Here is a 17,528-nt window from a genome sequence, read left to right as displayed (position 1 = left end):
TGCCATGTCTTTTAGGTATATGAAAGGGGTACAATTTCTGTCAAAATGGTATATAAAAGGGTAAGGGGTTAGAACTCAGGGCGGAGCCTCCCCGTATAAAACGTTTTTGAGTGCCCCCCCCCCCCCCACCCCCGGGCTCCCTGCACCTGCATTCAAAAGTTTCAAATATTTGCTGAATATGCGATGGTATAATACCGTGATGAAATACTTTCGAATTTGCCTCGTAACCGTAGTAGCAAATACTGAAGGTGAAATGTTTTAACAAAATCCACCACCGGAATTTATTTATGACACTTCAAGCATGGTATAGAAGAAAATATGTACAAGTTAAAAAATTGTGATGTTATAACATCCGAACTTTCCGTGAAATGCGACTGTGACTTATTCCCATGCGTCTCTTTGAACTTGCCGCGTTACCCGAGCAACAAACACTAAAGGTGAAATATTTCTGAGCGCGCTCGCATTTAAATCACTAGAGTTATGCTCTTTACAGCATGATCGCCGGATGAACGCAAGAAATGAATTTTCTAGCCGGAGAATGAAGACTAAAAGTTGTAAAGTCCTAGGTTTTCTACACTGCAAGGTAACTTTTAATATTTTCATTTCTTATATAAACAAAAATATTGCGTGCCTACGGAATCGGTGGTAGGATGGAAGCACTGTGAATATTTTGTTTGGGTATGTGATATGTAAAACAAGTGTTTCATGCTTGTATCAGTCATTTCGATTTGCTGCTAAAGGAAAATTAACGAAGGGAAACAACTGCGCTCAATATCCCGAGCCCTTTAAGGCGTTATGTTTGCGAGATCATTTAGCGACCGGTAGATCTCGCAAATAACGCCTGGCTCGGGGCGGCAAAAAAAAAAAAAAAAAAAAAAAAGAAAAAGAAAACAGGACACAACACTCATTCTACATTTCATCTTAACTTTTATTGAATCATTTAGATTTTTATATCTTCTATATACGCCATTGATTTCAACATAACCTTATGTCAACAAATATTATTATCGGACGTACCGCGAAAAGCGTAACAAAATTATTAAATTTTTCCGGGCGCCATATATGGTGTTGGTAGTTGGTAGGATTTCTACAGTGACGTCATTTTCCTACCAGCAAAAAGGCATGGCTGCTAAGCTGGATCGTTTGAGCATAAAATATTTCTCGCGAAAGTGAAGTGCTGGTTTGATATTTCGGCGAATTTATCGGTACAATTTGAAATGGCGGAGGGTTCTCAGGGTTCTTTTGCTGGTAATAATCCCACGGTATGTACTAATTGATTATTTACGTTATCTTCGGCATTTCAATGTTTCTCTGCTCAGAAATTTAGGCTTAGCATAGCGACAGAAAGATTGAACTTTCTTTCCGAGGAATGTCCCCTTTTTCGTTCGGTACAACGAAACAAAGCAGTAGATTGTCGACACCATATAGAAAATACCGGTAGCTACAAGGAGTTACAACTATTTTGGATCTGACACGGCATAAGCTAAGAAATCTCATGATCACATCAACATTTTCGCAATTGTATTCCCGCAACCTCAAAATTATATTAGAGCAAAGGACTTTCCAAACCTATTTCAAACCATGTGCTATGTGAATATATCACATCCCCCCCCCCCCCCCCTTGAATTGATCCAAGTATATTACCCTTACATATTAAATTTGTAGCTAAATGGTGGCTGTTATTTCCTTCATTTAACACAATGCCTTTCATAAACCTAATCATAGACCTTCTGTTCACTACTCTCACAATAGCCCATAATTTGCAACTAAGTTTGATATGCCTGGCAACTTGGCGACTACACAAGCTCTGATTGATATACCTATGGATGATTAATCATGCAGTTTGTCATGTCATGTCAGTCATTTGCTCTTGGCTCGCAGCCTGTGGTAGTAACGAAAATGAAGACCCCAAAAACAAAGACCTAAGAACCATACGAAAACTAAGACCCGTACAAAAACGAAGACCCATAGGAAAACGAAGACCCGTACGAAAACGAAGACCCGGCCAAAACCAGCGTTACCCAGAGTTATTCTAATATTTTCCCACCCCACGTTGGAGCTTCATTGTTAATGTAGTGTCTGCTTATTTTATATCCTGACGATAAACTACTTTTGGGCCAAAGTCTTTGTGGTATGTGGTTAAATGTGGATTGATATATGGTATTGCTTAATTAAATTTGTGAAAAGATTGGTGTGGAAAATGTTTCTGGAGGGCAAACTGAACATTAATTTAATATGAGTAAGGAGATCAGATGGTCCAATTTAATTTTCAAGTGTTCAATAGTGTGTCCTTTGGTTGATCTGCAGAAATTATATGCCTCTTGGCTTGCTTGTACTTGCAAAAGCTTCACAATTGCTTAGATTTTAGTGAAATTTGCTTTTGTAGGTTGCTCTTGCTACTTCCAAAGGAAATGTGATGTCCGTTTGCATTCAAACAAAGACCATTTAACATTTAATACCACTTGTATTTCCCTCATACCCTACCAGAGATCAGTAAATTTATTGCAGCTAACGAAAGTGTCCAGAAGTTCAGATTTATTTTTTTACCTAAGAAGTTGTGAAAGATCACTGTTGCTGTTGCTGGGATTTGACATTAATGAATATTGCTGTTACATTGTACATTGTATGTTTAATGCTTGTCCCTATTTTCCACATGGATCTGTTTTCTATTGTTTTCAAGTAATGATCTTTTTATATCATAGTTGTTTCATGAAGAGCCAATGTCTGAAGAAGGAGAAGAAGAAGAGGAGGAAGAAGAAGAGGTATAGATTTATGTACTTTTTTTGTAAAAAGAGTGCAATGGTTGCATCCTTCCATCCTTCTTTTTTAATTAAGCTCTCATAATACATTTAAGTTAGTACTTAACAACATAATAACAAAGTTTGTACTACTGAAGTTATGTTTAAATAAAAAAGCACTGTCAACAGGTAAACAGGCTTGTTAAACTTCCTTGAGATTGTTAAGTGGTTTATCGATCAATCAATCAGTCAATAAAATTTATTTAGCCTCTGAGCTGATTGGGGCTGACAAGGCAAATAACAAGTATATAATGATATGTCTGTATTTATCAAAGCCTGGTCAATAAAAAGTGACGTCTGTGTTCTTGAGCATGTACGTTACTGTGTGGTATGGTTTAAAACAAACAAGAAAGAAAAAAAAATTAACAACTGCACCACAAAGTTAGAGAAGATAGATGCAGAGAGAAAAAAAAGTCTGACATTCCCTTATCGTCACCTGTGAAAATTCCATTAACCTGGTTTTGATAAATCTATACATGTATTTTCATAGTATGACCAGAAAAGGCCAACAATGTGCTTTTCGTGTTCTGAAAGAGAATTTCTGACGGTAGCTTCACGGAGCATGAATAATTGTTGCGCCAGAGCAGTTCTGAATTTAGGTAGTTTAAGGCTGTCTCTATTTTGTAAGAATGCTTTTAGGCTGTGACCTCTAAGTCAATGACTGACTTAGAATGTAAGTAGGGAGGGGGCAAATTATTCATACATTTGTACATGTTGTGGTTTAATTTTTTCTTTGGTTTAAAATTTTTCAAACCAGTTTTATTTAAATTATGTTTTCTGTTTATTCTCTGTTTTTTTCTTCTTCTTAGAATTCATCTGCATCCGAATATGAAAATGCTTCTGATTCAGAGAGTGATACAAATGTTGAGGTAAACTCTTTGTTCATTATATCTTCATAAAGAGGTCATGACTTTTCATGTAATTGGTTGTTTAAAAATCAACTACACTGTATATACATACTATAGGAACACTATCAGTTCTATATTTCATAGCCACATGTACATGTAAGTGACTTACTTTGACTTTTTTCATAACAAAGAATTCTTTATCAAAGTTCTTAAAGGCATTTGCTTTTTGTGAAACATCTCGTGAAATGGTGCGAATTTAAACATTAACTTTTTAATGTTTCAACATCCCATTACACATTATTAATTTTTTTCATTCAACCTCGTCTTAATCCTTAATTTCTTCTGGAGAATAGGGCAATACTATCAGCCTACAGTTTATATAAAAACACTTCATTCCACCTACACCCTTACACCTGCTTTCAATGTTACATGCATATTATTTTTCTACACCCATCTTTCGACATCGTCTTTCAACCTGCTGTTTGAAATGAGCCAATCAAAACTGATGTATGCAGGTGTTGGTTTCTTGTAAGTGAACACAGACAGTTCAGAAGATGGGCTTTGATGGCTGGTTCTGATCTGTGTTGTTTGTTTACAATGAAGCATTCCGAAAGAAGGATGTCAAAAAAAGGAAGCTACTATGTAGAACTGGAAGTGGGTGTTATAGGTTATTTTCACGGTAAAACTAAACCTCTGAAATGTACTCAGAAAAAAGTTATTTTAAAACATTGATCCCATTCTTAATTACCGTTAGCTTGATATTGACTTACAAATTTTAATTTTAATGTTTTTCACTTTTTTCCTTATCTTGTCCATAGGACAATGAATTCTCTGACTTCTTATCAAAGCTAAGGGAATCCACTCAAATTGGAGAAATTCTTGACAGTGATGGCCACCGTTCAGCTCCAAGAATTGTGGAAGATTATAAAGCAGTTGTTGCGGCAACAGCCATCACTGAGACCAGAGTTGAGGGGCCTTCTTCAGTTCGTCCATTTCCCTTCATTAACTCCTTGAGGGAAGTTTCATCGCAGCTACAAGCATTTCAGGCCTCTCCTGAGACTCATGATGGAACATCCTGCGGTTCAGCGCTTAATGCTGCCCGTCAAATTTCTTATTGGTCATCTGTTTTTATTTCGATGATGGAAGCCAGCAATTCAGTGCAGCCTGCATGTACAGCTTCATTATCCACATCCACAACAACAGCATTGTCAATATCAGCAACATCATCTACATCGTCGTCAGCATCATCAACATCATCTGCATCATCATCTGCATCATCATCAGCATCAACTACATCACCTTCAGCATCAACTACATCAACTTCAGCATCAACTACATCAACTTCAGCATCGTCAACATCATCTTCAGCATCAACTACATCATCTACATCAGCATCTACATCAGCATCTACATCAGCATCTACATCAGCATCTACATCAGCATCGTCAACATCATCTTCAGCATCAACTACATCATCTACATCAGCATCTACATCAGCATCTACATCAGCATCTACATCAGCATCGTCTTGGTTGGTGTCATCTGCATCAACATCACCTACTTTTTCATTTAATCAGCCGTCTTCCAGTTCAGTAGTTAATCATCTACCTTCCACTTTAAATCTGACACCTCCATTGTTTCATTCTCAGCTATCTTCAACTCAACTCCTACCTTCCACATTATCTGGACAACCTGCAACATTGCTTTCTCAAGCTCCCTCGATCTCATCCTTGCCAATGGAAGCCATGCCATCATCTTTCCAGCAATTTTCCTCAGTTCCATCATCTTCAGTTCCTTCAGTTGTTTCATCCACTGCTTTGCAGACATTTCATCCAACTTCTGCTGTTCCAGCTCTTCAGTTGTCTGCACCTCCAGTTTCATCTTTTTTATATCATCAAGTGCCACCAGCCACAGCCAGCTCTTCTGTAGTGGTAGATCCTGAGACCCTTGGCATTTATGCTAAGTATGCTCTTCCTGGTCAATCCTGTTTTGATTGGCTCAAGTTATTGGTAATTCCAAGAAATGTTGACAGTTTGGAGCAAGTTAAGGAGATCTGGGAGCTTGGATGCCCGCATTGCCCACCCTTAAAAGATTGGACGGTGATGATGAGGAATTTTAAATCAATCAAACCAAATACCTCCGTTTACAGCCAACGTAAATTTATTTATTTATTATTTCAACGCCATGGGTTTAATGTTAGCACCATCTCTTCCCAGTATAATGAAGTTAAACCTGGCAAACTATACAAGCTTTTAAACAAAAAAAAGTGAAATTGCTGACTTATTATAATTTCCACCATTGAAGGGGCTATGTCACACCATTTTAGGCAATTTCAGCACTGACCAACTGGTCATATAATTAAATGAAATATCAAAATAACGGCTTAAAACTGTAGAAGAACTCAAAAGAAAAACAGAAAGGTCAAAACGGATTGCGTTCAGGTAAACTTTAAAAACGTTGGCCTGACTCTTTTCAAGTTATTCTCAATTTCTATTAAAGTGTCATTAAGAATGCTTGAAAATCATCCTCGTTTGTTATATGTGGCCGTGATTTTGCCAATAAGTGGCTTTTGCTCTGCCAGTTTAAAAATATTACCTAAAATACAGTGACCTAGCCCCTTTTATGTCGGGACGCACAAGGCGTTAAGCCCGGTGGGGGGGACTTGCATATGAAAGTGACGGGGATGCTCGTCGTCTCGTTTAGGGGTGTAAATTTCGGATTTTTGGTCTCGTGTAGGGTGTTCCAGGCAAAACGGCCTAAACGCCAATATTTTTAGCCATAATGGTCTCGTTTAGGGTTACACATGAAGAAATATACAAATATCAAACTCCATTCTTAGTTTTTTGGTATCTTTTAGGGGTCAAGAAAACCTTGAGCCACACCCAGATTGGTCTCTTTTAGGGGTTCTTTTCAAAATTTCCCACGAGCATCCTTGTCCGTTTCATGTGGGAGTCCTCCCCCCCGGGGCATTAAGTCACTGCAACATCATTGTTGCCTTGTATGACATGGGGATTTTTTTGAATTTTTGAATCTTTGTCGGAATTTTGTCGCTGCAATCAGTTACACAAATTCAAAAACAAGCTTAAATTATTTTGTGCAATTGATCACAGTGACAAAGTTAGTGAAAGCAGCATTTTCACAGCATGTGCAGACTTCCGGGACAAGTCTCTGTGACTTGAGAGAGCGCCGTGTATTTTCGCTATATTGAATTGGAAAACTAGTTTGCATTCCCACTCTTCCAAATTTGCTGGGTGTGCACCAAACAAGCCCTTGTCACAGCCATTCGCCTGGTGTGTCCCAACCTTTAGGTAAGCCTTGTCTAATTTTAATTTTCCTGCATTCCAACATGTACATGCATCTTGGTATCTGTTAGGTTAATTTGTTAGGGTAGGAGTTTTTCCATAGTTAACAATTGCTGTATTTGTAGGAATGCTTCAATAGCATGTTATCATTAGTATTTTTAATAATCTGAAAATGTTACACTAACTGGTTAATGGTCAGTTTTCTTGATTTACATTTAATATGCTTGTATTTTGACCGCACTGAGTTCCCAAATTGTTTGCATACTTGCCATTACATGTCATCGGTGTAACTGGCCTGTATCTCAGCATTTTCCTCCACTCACTCGTTGCTTGGTAGTGAACAAGTGAAAAAGAACGTAAAATTTTAGCTACTTTTTGCATACAACTAAGGCTGATATGAAATTGTACAAGAAATTCATTTGTAGCAGAAACTTAAAGAGCGGACACCTGTAATAATTCGTTTAAGATTTGTACATGATAAATTCGTTGTTTTTGTTTTATACTTAAACATTGTATGCATTGCAACTGTGCAGTTTACATATTCCACGCAATGTTGAAAGTCTGCAACAAGTAAAGGCAATATGGGAGAATGGATATCCAGGGACTTAATTCATCATTGAAATATTACCTTTTCAATACGATTTTGAATTCTGCTTTTTTTAATTTTCTCTGTTTTAGAATATAGATAGTATCTAGCAAACCATAGAGGATGGGGAACACATTTTGTAAATTCATCTTTTTATAATAAACTGATTACGTATAGATGATTAAACCTGCATAACAGTAGGTTTTCCTATTACATGCACGTGTGATCTAATCAATTTTGAGTAACTGATTTCACAAGCATGTAGAACGTTATTTAAACGTTACGTTTTGGTGTTGTTATACTTGCGAGTAACTATGTAAACGCTCACTTAGTATTGATTAAAAGGCACTTCATTTAAGTTATTTTTATTGTCTAACCGAAAGAACGTGGAAGAGTGCAGTAATTAAAAGGTTGCATTTGCCTCACAAAAAACTGAAATTTTTCTAACCCACCAAAGCATTGACAAAAGTAATTATCATAGGGCGGGGTTAGCTGGCTAATCTACGAACAAATTTGATTTCAGCGCCAACTGTCAATACCAGCTAAATTTATTTGCCTTACCTTTCATGAAATCTTATATGAATTTATGCTGCTATATTGCAGTTAGAATTTGCCCAGACAATTTAACTCTTTTTCAGCACAGAGCCTGTTCTCGTATCCTGTCACCCTTGTCGTGAACATCATGGGGCAGGCAATATGGGGCAACTAAGTGGGACACATTTTAAGTTTACGCAAAAGGCGGTGGTTCTCTTTAAAACCACATTTAGCGTTAACTCAAAACCTGGTTTCAGGAGTGAAGTACTTCTGAACCATGTTTCGCGTCAACTCAAACCATGGCGAATCTAAAGTAGGACATATTTTGAGTTGACGCAAAATGTGACACTTCTTATTTAAACCACATTTAGCGTTAACTCAAAACCTGGTTTCAGGAGTGAAGTCTATAGCCTTTGGTTTCTGAACCATGTTTCGCGTCAACTCAAACCATGGCGAATCTAAAGTAGGACATATTTTGAGTTGACGCAAAATGTGACACTTCTTATTTAAACCACATTTAGCGTTAACTCAAAACCTGGTTTCAGGAGTGAAGTCTATAGCCTTTGGTTTCTGAACCATGTTTCGCGTCAACTCAATCTATGGCGTCATCAAAGTGGAATGTATTTCGACGATTGCAACGTCATGGTTCTGGCCGCTTCGTGGCTCGGTAAATATCCACCAAACGTTATCGACGGGTATTGACAAATTTCCAACGTACTTACTCGGGAATGAGTAGTTAACAATTAATTACCGGCAAAGTGGATGTTGCTAGTAGTTTTTATTTACCGAGCGGCGAAGCGTCGAGGTAAATATCCACCACTAGATTACGACACTGAGGTTGTTTTAGTATATACTAAAGCAGTGAGATAATATAGCCCGAAGGAATAGTTTTTGCCTAGTTTTGCTACTCCAAAGATTACAATTTTCTCGCGCGCGTTGCTCGGAGGTGAATAGCAAAGGATTTTGCGAGTTTGATTAGCCAATCAGCGCACGCAAAAACGCAATCTACTGTTTTAGCCATAGTTAATATGATTTCAGTATATACTAACAAAGGCTATCCGGAGTTTGAGTAGCCAATCTGAGCATGTCAACAACGCTATCCACCATTTTAGTACATACTTAAAAAGAACAGAAATTTACCAATCACTTGCTATTAGTGATAACAAAAATATAATTGGTTTCTAAAAGATTCATCGTGGATACAGAACTAGTGAAATACCGTACGCTTCATGGGACCAGATGACAAAGAATTTTCGTAAAAAGACAGTTTGAAAAAAAAGGAGTATAACTCCTGTGACACTCCTTGTCATACCGGTGAATTCCAGAAACTTACATTTTAGAGCTGGAAAAATATTTAACTCACTTTAATCTTCTGGTAAAAGGCAAGGAAGATGAAATAGTCCGACGGGTTAATGCACATGTCTAACACATGACCACATATGCGTCCCTATGCAAGACCCGGAAATTTATCAGACAATGAATCGATCTGAACGTAATATTGAGACTTCATTTTCGTGAAACCTTTACAATTTTATGTATTAGCTTTAAAGTGTAACGTATGAACGACTGAGTTTTGGAGACTCTCGAAATTTAACATCATCAGAGAGCAACAATGAAAGCGTTTATCAAAAGTGATAACTTAATCATATCATTAAAACGAATAATACAAAAAAAATACACATAAATTTTTTTCAGACTTCTCCCCCCCCCTCCCCTCCCAGGCCACACTTAAAAACAGGGACCCCCTCCCCCCTCTTTGTGCACATATTCCCTGAAGACCCCACCCCTTCTTCTGTCCTGGATTTATCATGACACAGCCCATATTCTCGCCAGCTCACCCCCTGGCATAGATAATGAATAGTCTTCTAGCAAGATCTTGTCTTGTCTATAGTAAAGGTGTGGTTGAGCAGCCACATTTTGCGTCAACTCAAACTGAGGTGCTTCCTGAAGCGCTCACAGATTGAGTTAACGCGAAATGTGGCGTTATAGTTACACCACATTTCGCGCTAGCGCAAACCATGGTCTATAAAGGCGCAGTGCTTTTCCCCATCGTGAACAACACTATGCTGATAAAGGCAATGCTACAACACTCATTTGCGAGCTAAAAAGGCAAGAATTTTTACGCCATGTTTTGCGATAATTCAAAATGTGGCGATATTTTAACACCGTAGTTTGAAATGTCGCAAAATAAGGCTTTTGCCATAAAGCCATATTTTGCGGTGAAACTGTCATTTCAAAATGTGTCAATAGTGGATTACCGTATATTGCGTTGACGCAATTTGTGGGTTAACTTTAAATAGCCGGACATCAACTTAGTGCCAAGCATTTCCCAGTCCGAGTCGTACATTAAGTAAGGAAACCTTATGGCTATAACTTTATGTTTAAGACTTTTTAAGTCAAGAAGGTGCTGTCCTTGAGGGTTTCGATGGAGGATAGAGGGGTACTCCTTTAACGTATAAAGTAATGCTCCTTCTATTTCTACAAACATAACGTCACGGCTTACGCAGTGCAAATTCAGTCAAAGCAATAAGTCTTTAGAGTGTACTGTTGCTATGGGTTAAACACCAGATTCATCTCGATATCACTATCACATTAATTGCTGTTAGCTTCTTTTCGGACATTTTATTTGGGTTTGCTCCACAAAAGAAACAATCCCCACATAGATTGTTTCTGGCGATATCTTAAACATACATATCAAACAGAACAGATATAAAAAACACCCTTCCGAAGAAATGTGAACTAGTGAATGGTACATTAATTTACGGAAGGCTTAATACAGCTATAAAGACAACTCTTGCATCCACCGACATTCCATTTCTACCCCCACATGCCTTGGAAATGTCACCAGCAGTCCTGCATTTATCAGCCACCATATAAATTCCATTTTTTTTCTGCTTTGCTGTTTTTTGTGCTTATTACCATTGTTGTTGCGAAGCAGTATAGAGCTTTGTAAAGCATCATTTCTCTTCTTTAATTCCATTTATTTATTTACCAATGTACACATTACTTTTTTGTATTGGTGTTATCATTAATGACGATGATGATGATAAATACCACAACCATAATATTGCATGGCCACCTTTGCTCGTTTTTGTAGTTAACTGTTTGCTTGGCGCAAAATGACCAATGTACCCGGTAGTTCCCCTCACGAGCAGCTTTTCGGCCTCACATTAACCACAAGTGGTTCCTTGGGGATTGGAACAGCTCACAGATGTTTTTTTTTTTTTGGGAATGGGGCAAAATAGCGGTTTCCCAGAATCGAGTGGGCGTGCCCCATGTTCTATAGTACTTAAAGGAATACAAACGAAAGCAAATGCTCATTTTAAAGGGGATGTGTGTGTCGAAGTTAATCTGCTTTCGTGTCGAAGTATTGGGGAACAGTATAATCACCTAAACAACATATCATTGGCTACTTCTCATAGAATTCAACAATTCTATTAAATGCCAAATCAACTTGCTAGACTTGTAGGATACCCCAATATATGACCGATTTTTATACCATATGATACAAAGAGCAGTGCAATCCAGTGCTCAGCATTGCAAAAGTGTTCAGCATCCCAAGGTTCAAGTCCTTAAAGCAAAAGTGGTACCAAGCAAAATTAAATAGCAGGTTGTTATCTTGTAGTCATTAAGATTACTTAACAAAATGCATGCAAACAGTCAAATCTGAAGGCAGAAATTAAGGTCGTGTCACTGATTTATTTCTAATATAAATTAACAAATATTTGCACAATTATCTTGGGCAATTTGGAATAAATAAACTGCTCAACATCTGCATTTTGAAATTTACACGAGTAAATATGCTGTTTAATGGGGCTCAAAAATTTCGACAAATTGCAAACAGCCGAAATATGTATTTGTGTAACATAAAAACCTAACATTTATGATTCATTTTTATAAACAATTTATATTTTAAATCACTAAAACTGTTTCTCTCAAGCAATAAAGCGTCTTTGGCTGCAGATTGTTTGAATGAAAATGGATTACAACTTGAACAAACAACGTTAAAGCTAGAAAGTTGTTTCCGCACATTTCTAAAAAAAAAATATTTATAGAGCTGTTGTTTGATTAAAGTTTCTTTTGATGGTCAGATATCTTTCTCATGTGTTATGTTACCTAAATACATAAAAACATACATAAACTTTATTTAATTTCAGATTTGAGTAGGCCAAAAATCGCTAACCTGGTGAAGTGCCACTAATGATGGTATCTACACTATATTGGTTTTCTGATGTTGAGGCCACATTATGATACTGACCCCAGTTGTCCAAAGTGTGGACATTCATTTATCCAGTCAATATCATGTCCACACTTTTAACAACTGTGGCAACCCACCAAGTTAAGACCATGTAAGTTGCCGTGGCGACTAAAATTTTGGCGCTGGTTTGAGCCAAAGTTGTCAGCCTAGCAGCTAAAATTGAGAAGACAGATTGAAAGCGTGAGCTTAACTTAATGACTACCTGTTTTCACTGCCAACCAAACTTGAGCAGTTGGTGGCCACTAACTAAAGGAAAAAAAATACTGGTTGGTTTGCTGGGTCAGATCTATTTCACCTTTTCAAAAAAAAATTGTGTTTAAACTGTACATTCAGAACACAAATAAATGAAAAAGTTCGATTGTAAAGATTTGTTATTTGGCTTTGACAAAAACCCCAGAGAAAAAATATAATTCTGCATTAAACAGTAATTTGTAACAATACTGTTTTTGAACCAGGTTCTCATATGTGGAAACATTATAAATCTCATATACACATGTATGTGAGTAATAATTAATATTGGAGTCTTATTGCAGACAAAATATTAAATGGGTAGAGCCGTGCATGCTCTAGCAGAGCCCAGATGCCACTGGCAAATTACTTTTGTCTTTTGTTGACTTGTATTACCGTAGAATTCCGGTTTTAAGCCCTTGAGCAGTTTGTGGCCACTAACTAAAGGGCTTATAAAAGGAGGGGCTTATATCTGGGACGGCTTATAAGTGGAACGAAAAAACGTTTCGAAAAGAATCACGAGAGTGTTGATCGAAATACGTTTTAAGTTAAAAACGCATAATAAAGCAACATTTAGCCCTGTTCAGTACTGTAATCCGGCAGGGGGAGAGTGGCTTATAATCGGAAGTATTTGTTTGTTTCCAAGTAGATGGGCCTATAACCAGGGGGGGGGGGGGCTTTAAAGCGGGGAGGGGGGCTTACGACCGGAATTTTACGGTATTTTGCTATCATAAAAGCTTTTAATAGCAGGGCACCCAAGATTTCTTTTTCTTGGCTAAAGTTATAAGTAATAAAAATAGATTGATTGACATATGGCAATTTGTTTGTCCGTAAAAAGCCTCCATAAATTAGATCTGCTTAAAAAATCATTCAAATACAAAAAATTATTTAAATACAATTCTAATCATCATCGTCAACCTCATCCCCTTCAGATAACAGAGAATCACTTTTCTGAGCTTCTTCTTCACTCTGAGCTTCTTCTACATCTTTATCACTTTCCCTGTGGGTTTCTTTTTGCTCCTCCTCATCGTCGTCAGCTCCAAACCATTGGCCATTAATGCACTGACGATAGTCGGTGTCTGAAGAGTCACTTTGTTCCTCTTCTGTAATATCCCTGTCCTCGATGTCTTCTTCGTCCTCCTCTTCCGTAACATCGCTGTCCTCGATGTCTTCTTCGTCGTTTAACAGTTCGTCTAGCATATCAAGAAAAGGAGAAGCAATTCTACAAAAAAAAAAAATAAAGCAATCATTAGGAATGTTTCATGTCATACACAAGTCAGGCATTTAACAAAATGCCTTTAAGTTCAATACAAAAATTGCAGTAGACATTTTAATGCTTTATAAAAATTCAGAAGTACACGGGAACGCTGCACCACATGAGGAATAGGTAAATACCAGAATTAGGTATTTTAATCTGATATGAAATGATTTGATGACCTTTCCCCCCTGGTTAAGATAATAACATGTCAGATAAATCAGCACCTGAATGTCGAGCACTACAAAAAATCTTTGAATATTCTTGTTTTAATGCTTTTGTCGAACATCTAAAACAGCTGGCTAGTTTGTAGTCATATCTGAATTTCCTCAGCACTTATAATAAATGCACGAGAGAATCGACAATGAGATTATTAAAGAACATTAATTCAGTGTCAAATGATCCAAACAGGGACAGCAGAGCTCGTTCATGCATTACCAGTATTGTTGTGTAACTGAATATCAGTTTCTTGGAATTTTTTAGTGACAATGGATACTGCAATCAAGTCAACTTTGTCAAGACATCAATAGGTAATACAAGTTCAAATAAAATGTAATATGTTTCTATCCGTCAGTTTAGGTATAGGAAAAGAAAAGTTCGGAAAAAGTTGGAAAAGTAACAGAATATCATCCTTTAGAGGCTTATTGTTAATGTGAACTAACAAGCATGCATCTTTAGAGGCCAATAACAATTTATTTTGTAGCATTAAGTGGCTGGGAATATTTCTAATCTCAACCCCCCCCACCGGAATGGAATGCTAGTACATCGTAGGGTCCCCCAGCATTATGTCACCGGTACACATTTATACACCTGGGTGGAGAGAGGCAGTATGAAAGTAAAGTACTGTCTTGCCCAAGATCCTAGTCAGGCCTCGAACCCGGACAACTTGATCAAGAGTCTGACGCACTTAAACCATTAGGCCACCGCACCTCCCATAAAGAAAGAAGGTAACTTATAGGTTCCATTAAAGCATTTGTTGGAATCATTTGTATAGATTTAAATTTTGTCAAAGGGAAACTTTTTTTGCTGCTTTGAAATTGATTTTCTGTGGATTTATAAGTCATAAGAAGCTTTTGCCAAGTTCAAAATGATTTTCTCTGACTGGTTTTGGGCACTGCACAAAAACAAAGCCGAAAAGGTAAATGTAAAAAAGCAGAAGGGAGTTATAAATTTTTGAAAAATTGTGCAATAAAGCAATCACTTTGTGCAAAAACATACTCAAAGGAAAGGCCAAGGACCGTCTTCACACGTCTCGTGACTCTCGTGGAAGTCGCGCGCGCGAGGAGAACGAGGGACAAAGTCAAACTACTAATTCTGAAATTAAAGACGAATGTGCGATAAAATACTTACTCGCATCTAAAGTCTCCAAATTTGGGGTAATTCTTCCATTTCCCGCGGCAGAATTCGCACCTCTCTTGGCAGCGCCAACACCTCGGATACAAACGTGTGACAACACGGTCCGCTTCCTCGTCAAACCACTCGTCCTTTTCAAGAAGACGATCCGGAATATCTGGATGCATGTCTTCTCGAATCGCCTGCTTGTTCTTAAGCCTTTTGATTCGGGAAGACAGGAACGTCTGAAGTTCCTTTGTTGGCATATCTCCCGGTCTCCAACCACCTAAACGCGACGGCGAAACTCTATTAAAAGCGTCCATTGTCGAGGGTTTCGCGGTTACCAGAAGTTGTCCGAAGAATGCAGCGGCACCTTCTAAAACCGGATCGCCACGGACTTTATGGGTAGCCCTTAAGCCAGTCTGGCACCCAAAAGTAAATATAGCGACATCTATCAACTCCAGTACTTCTTCTGGAAGGCGTTTCTTTTTAGGTTCCTCTCCTGAAGCACTCGTTGTACTAGACTCCGCCATATTGAAAGCCCGACGCTTCCTGGCAGAAAGGGTTCCAGTTGTGCATTTCATTAAAAGTTGAAATGAGATGAAGGGGGATGGGTGGGACAATTTAACGTAGCTCGAATTTATTTCCCTTCTTTCTTTCTTATTTTTTAGAGATTTGATATTTTGCCTCTTCAAGTTCACTAGAGAGGTGCATGCTTTTTTGGCCTGTGCTGGATTTGTTTTTATGTTTTTTGGTAAATTTTTAAGACTCCCCAACCCCCTCCCCTTCCAGGCCGCCCAGTATGACAACACTTGTCATTTAAACAAAAGACCGGAAACGGCTACAAAGTGACAACTCTTTTCTTTTGGTGGATCTGCTCAGTTTTTAAATGTCGTATCGTAAACATGCCTTCCTCCAACCCACTATCGTTTTTGCGTCCACTTTACGACATTGCCGTATGGCAATTTCTGTTGATGCTCGGCTGTAAACAAGAGCCAAATGAAGATGGAGAATACCCGAGCAACACCCACGTTAGATTTACCTGGAGAATGCACGTGGTGGTGGCCAATTTCATGTGCAAGCTATTACAACTGCATGCATTTGAGCATCTACAGGGGCAGCTACTTGATGAAGGAGCTAAAAAGGCGACGGGAAATTGGGAAGTAGGACAAAGAGCGTCGGGCAAATTGGTAGAATGGTGCCAGGACCAATGGAGGAGAAAGGAGCCTGTTCTTCCAAAAAGCTCCGCAGCTTTTACTGAAAATGAGCCGGCAACCGTGGCTTGGACCGAAAACATTCCACTGTGTTACCGTTGTGGAGTACCCTGTCCAAGTTGCAGAAACGAACTTACGTCTGAATTACCAGAGGAGATGTCTACAGCCCGGGCTATTTTATGTTATGACGCCATCCATGCGTGTGGAAACCAGAGTACAAGTCCTGACGAGAACGATGATGCGGTTGACGAGAATGGTGACGCATCCAAGCAAGAGCTCGCTCCACGTCCACAGTTTCGAATGGAGTTACGGTCAACGAGGAAAAGAAAAAATACTGATGCAGCTAACTGACAGTGATTTATTGAAACACGAAATTCTGTAAGCTTAATGACCCCTTGACGCCTGCTAAGATTTACATTCCCTGTGAATGCCGGCCACCTCGCCAAACCAGCAACTCGCCACCCAGCTAAGACAACTTGTCAACGGGTTTAATTATTATGCTTTTCAAAGGTAGAGTCAGTCAACGTTATTTCAAATCCATGCAAACTCGGAGAGAAGTTTCTGACCAATCACAAGGGACACTTAAAGAATGTAGTCATCGAAGCGCGCGACTGACACGTGCGCGAGTAACTTTGGTAGTGTCTGAGAAAGCGGCGCAATATTTTTCAGACAATCAATAAGCGGATCAATGTAAAATCAATTAATTCAGTCTAAAAGGAGCTACGTCACGGCCAACGCATCTTGAAAAAATTGGCAAGATTTTTCAAGTTCCTCATTCACAATCTGTCTTTATTTTCGTCAGTCGAAACCATCCATCATTCGGGGTTTTATTACTCCTTTGGTGTCTTTCTTACGTTAGAAAACTACTAATGAGGTTTCATTCAATTTGAGATTAATCAGAAATATGAATTAAAATACCGTGACATAGCTTATTTAAGTACACCTTTACAAAATTTTATAGCACACTTTTTGGTCACCTGTGGTTTGTGACTTAGCTTGGTGGCAAGAGACCCTGGTAGAGAGATGGCTACAATGTAACAAATTTTTAAATGATTCACCCAGCGCAGGGCCTTTTTGCATAGATGAGGCAAGATTATCTGATTCTGGTAGGAGATTATGGAGGCATGTCATTCATAAAGGTTGGAGCGAGAGTTTGAACTCTCATCCTTGATC

The 17,528-nt window shown here is 38.4% G+C and overlaps 3 protein-coding genes across 3 annotated transcripts in view; 2 read left to right on the top strand and 1 right to left on the bottom strand.

The window, feature by feature from the left end:
• The first annotated feature begins 482 nt into the window (after nucleotides 1-482).
• LOC144662090 (vesicular glutamate transporter 3-like) overlaps nucleotides 483-17,528 on the top strand; it is a 60,493-nt gene continuing 43,447 nt past the window's right edge. The window contains exon 1 of the mRNA XM_078522831.1: nucleotides 483-583. The gene's annotated coding sequence lies outside the window, so the exon portion shown is untranslated. The remainder of the gene's footprint in view (nucleotides 584-17,528) is intronic.
• On the top strand, nucleotides 1,141-7,892 carry LOC144662368 (uncharacterized). Its single transcript, XM_078523158.1, has 4 exons — nucleotides 1,141-1,262; nucleotides 2,703-2,762; nucleotides 3,608-3,667; nucleotides 4,465-7,892. The coding sequence occupies exons 1-4, from the start codon at nucleotides 1,218-1,220 to the stop codon at nucleotides 5,914-5,916; spliced, it is 1,617 nt and encodes a 538-aa protein (XP_078379284.1). The 5' UTR covers nucleotides 1,141-1,217; the 3' UTR covers nucleotides 5,917-7,892.
• On the bottom strand, nucleotides 13,182-15,674 carry LOC144662369 (uncharacterized). Its single transcript, XM_078523159.1, has 2 exons — nucleotides 15,160-15,674; nucleotides 13,182-13,776 (listed from the first exon to the last, which is right to left on the bottom strand). Exons 1-2 carry the CDS (start codon nucleotides 15,672-15,674, stop codon nucleotides 13,455-13,457), a joined length of 837 nt encoding a protein of 278 aa, XP_078379285.1. The 3' UTR covers nucleotides 13,182-13,454.

This window comes from Oculina patagonica, chromosome 8, assembly GCF_052425735.1.
Source record: "Oculina patagonica isolate OP01 chromosome 8, crgOcupat, whole genome shotgun sequence".
Classification (NCBI taxonomy): domain Eukaryota; kingdom Metazoa; phylum Cnidaria; class Anthozoa; order Scleractinia; family Oculinidae; genus Oculina; species Oculina patagonica.
Note: the sequence above shows the minus strand (reverse complement) of the source record. Positions and strands in the feature narration are given on the sequence as shown.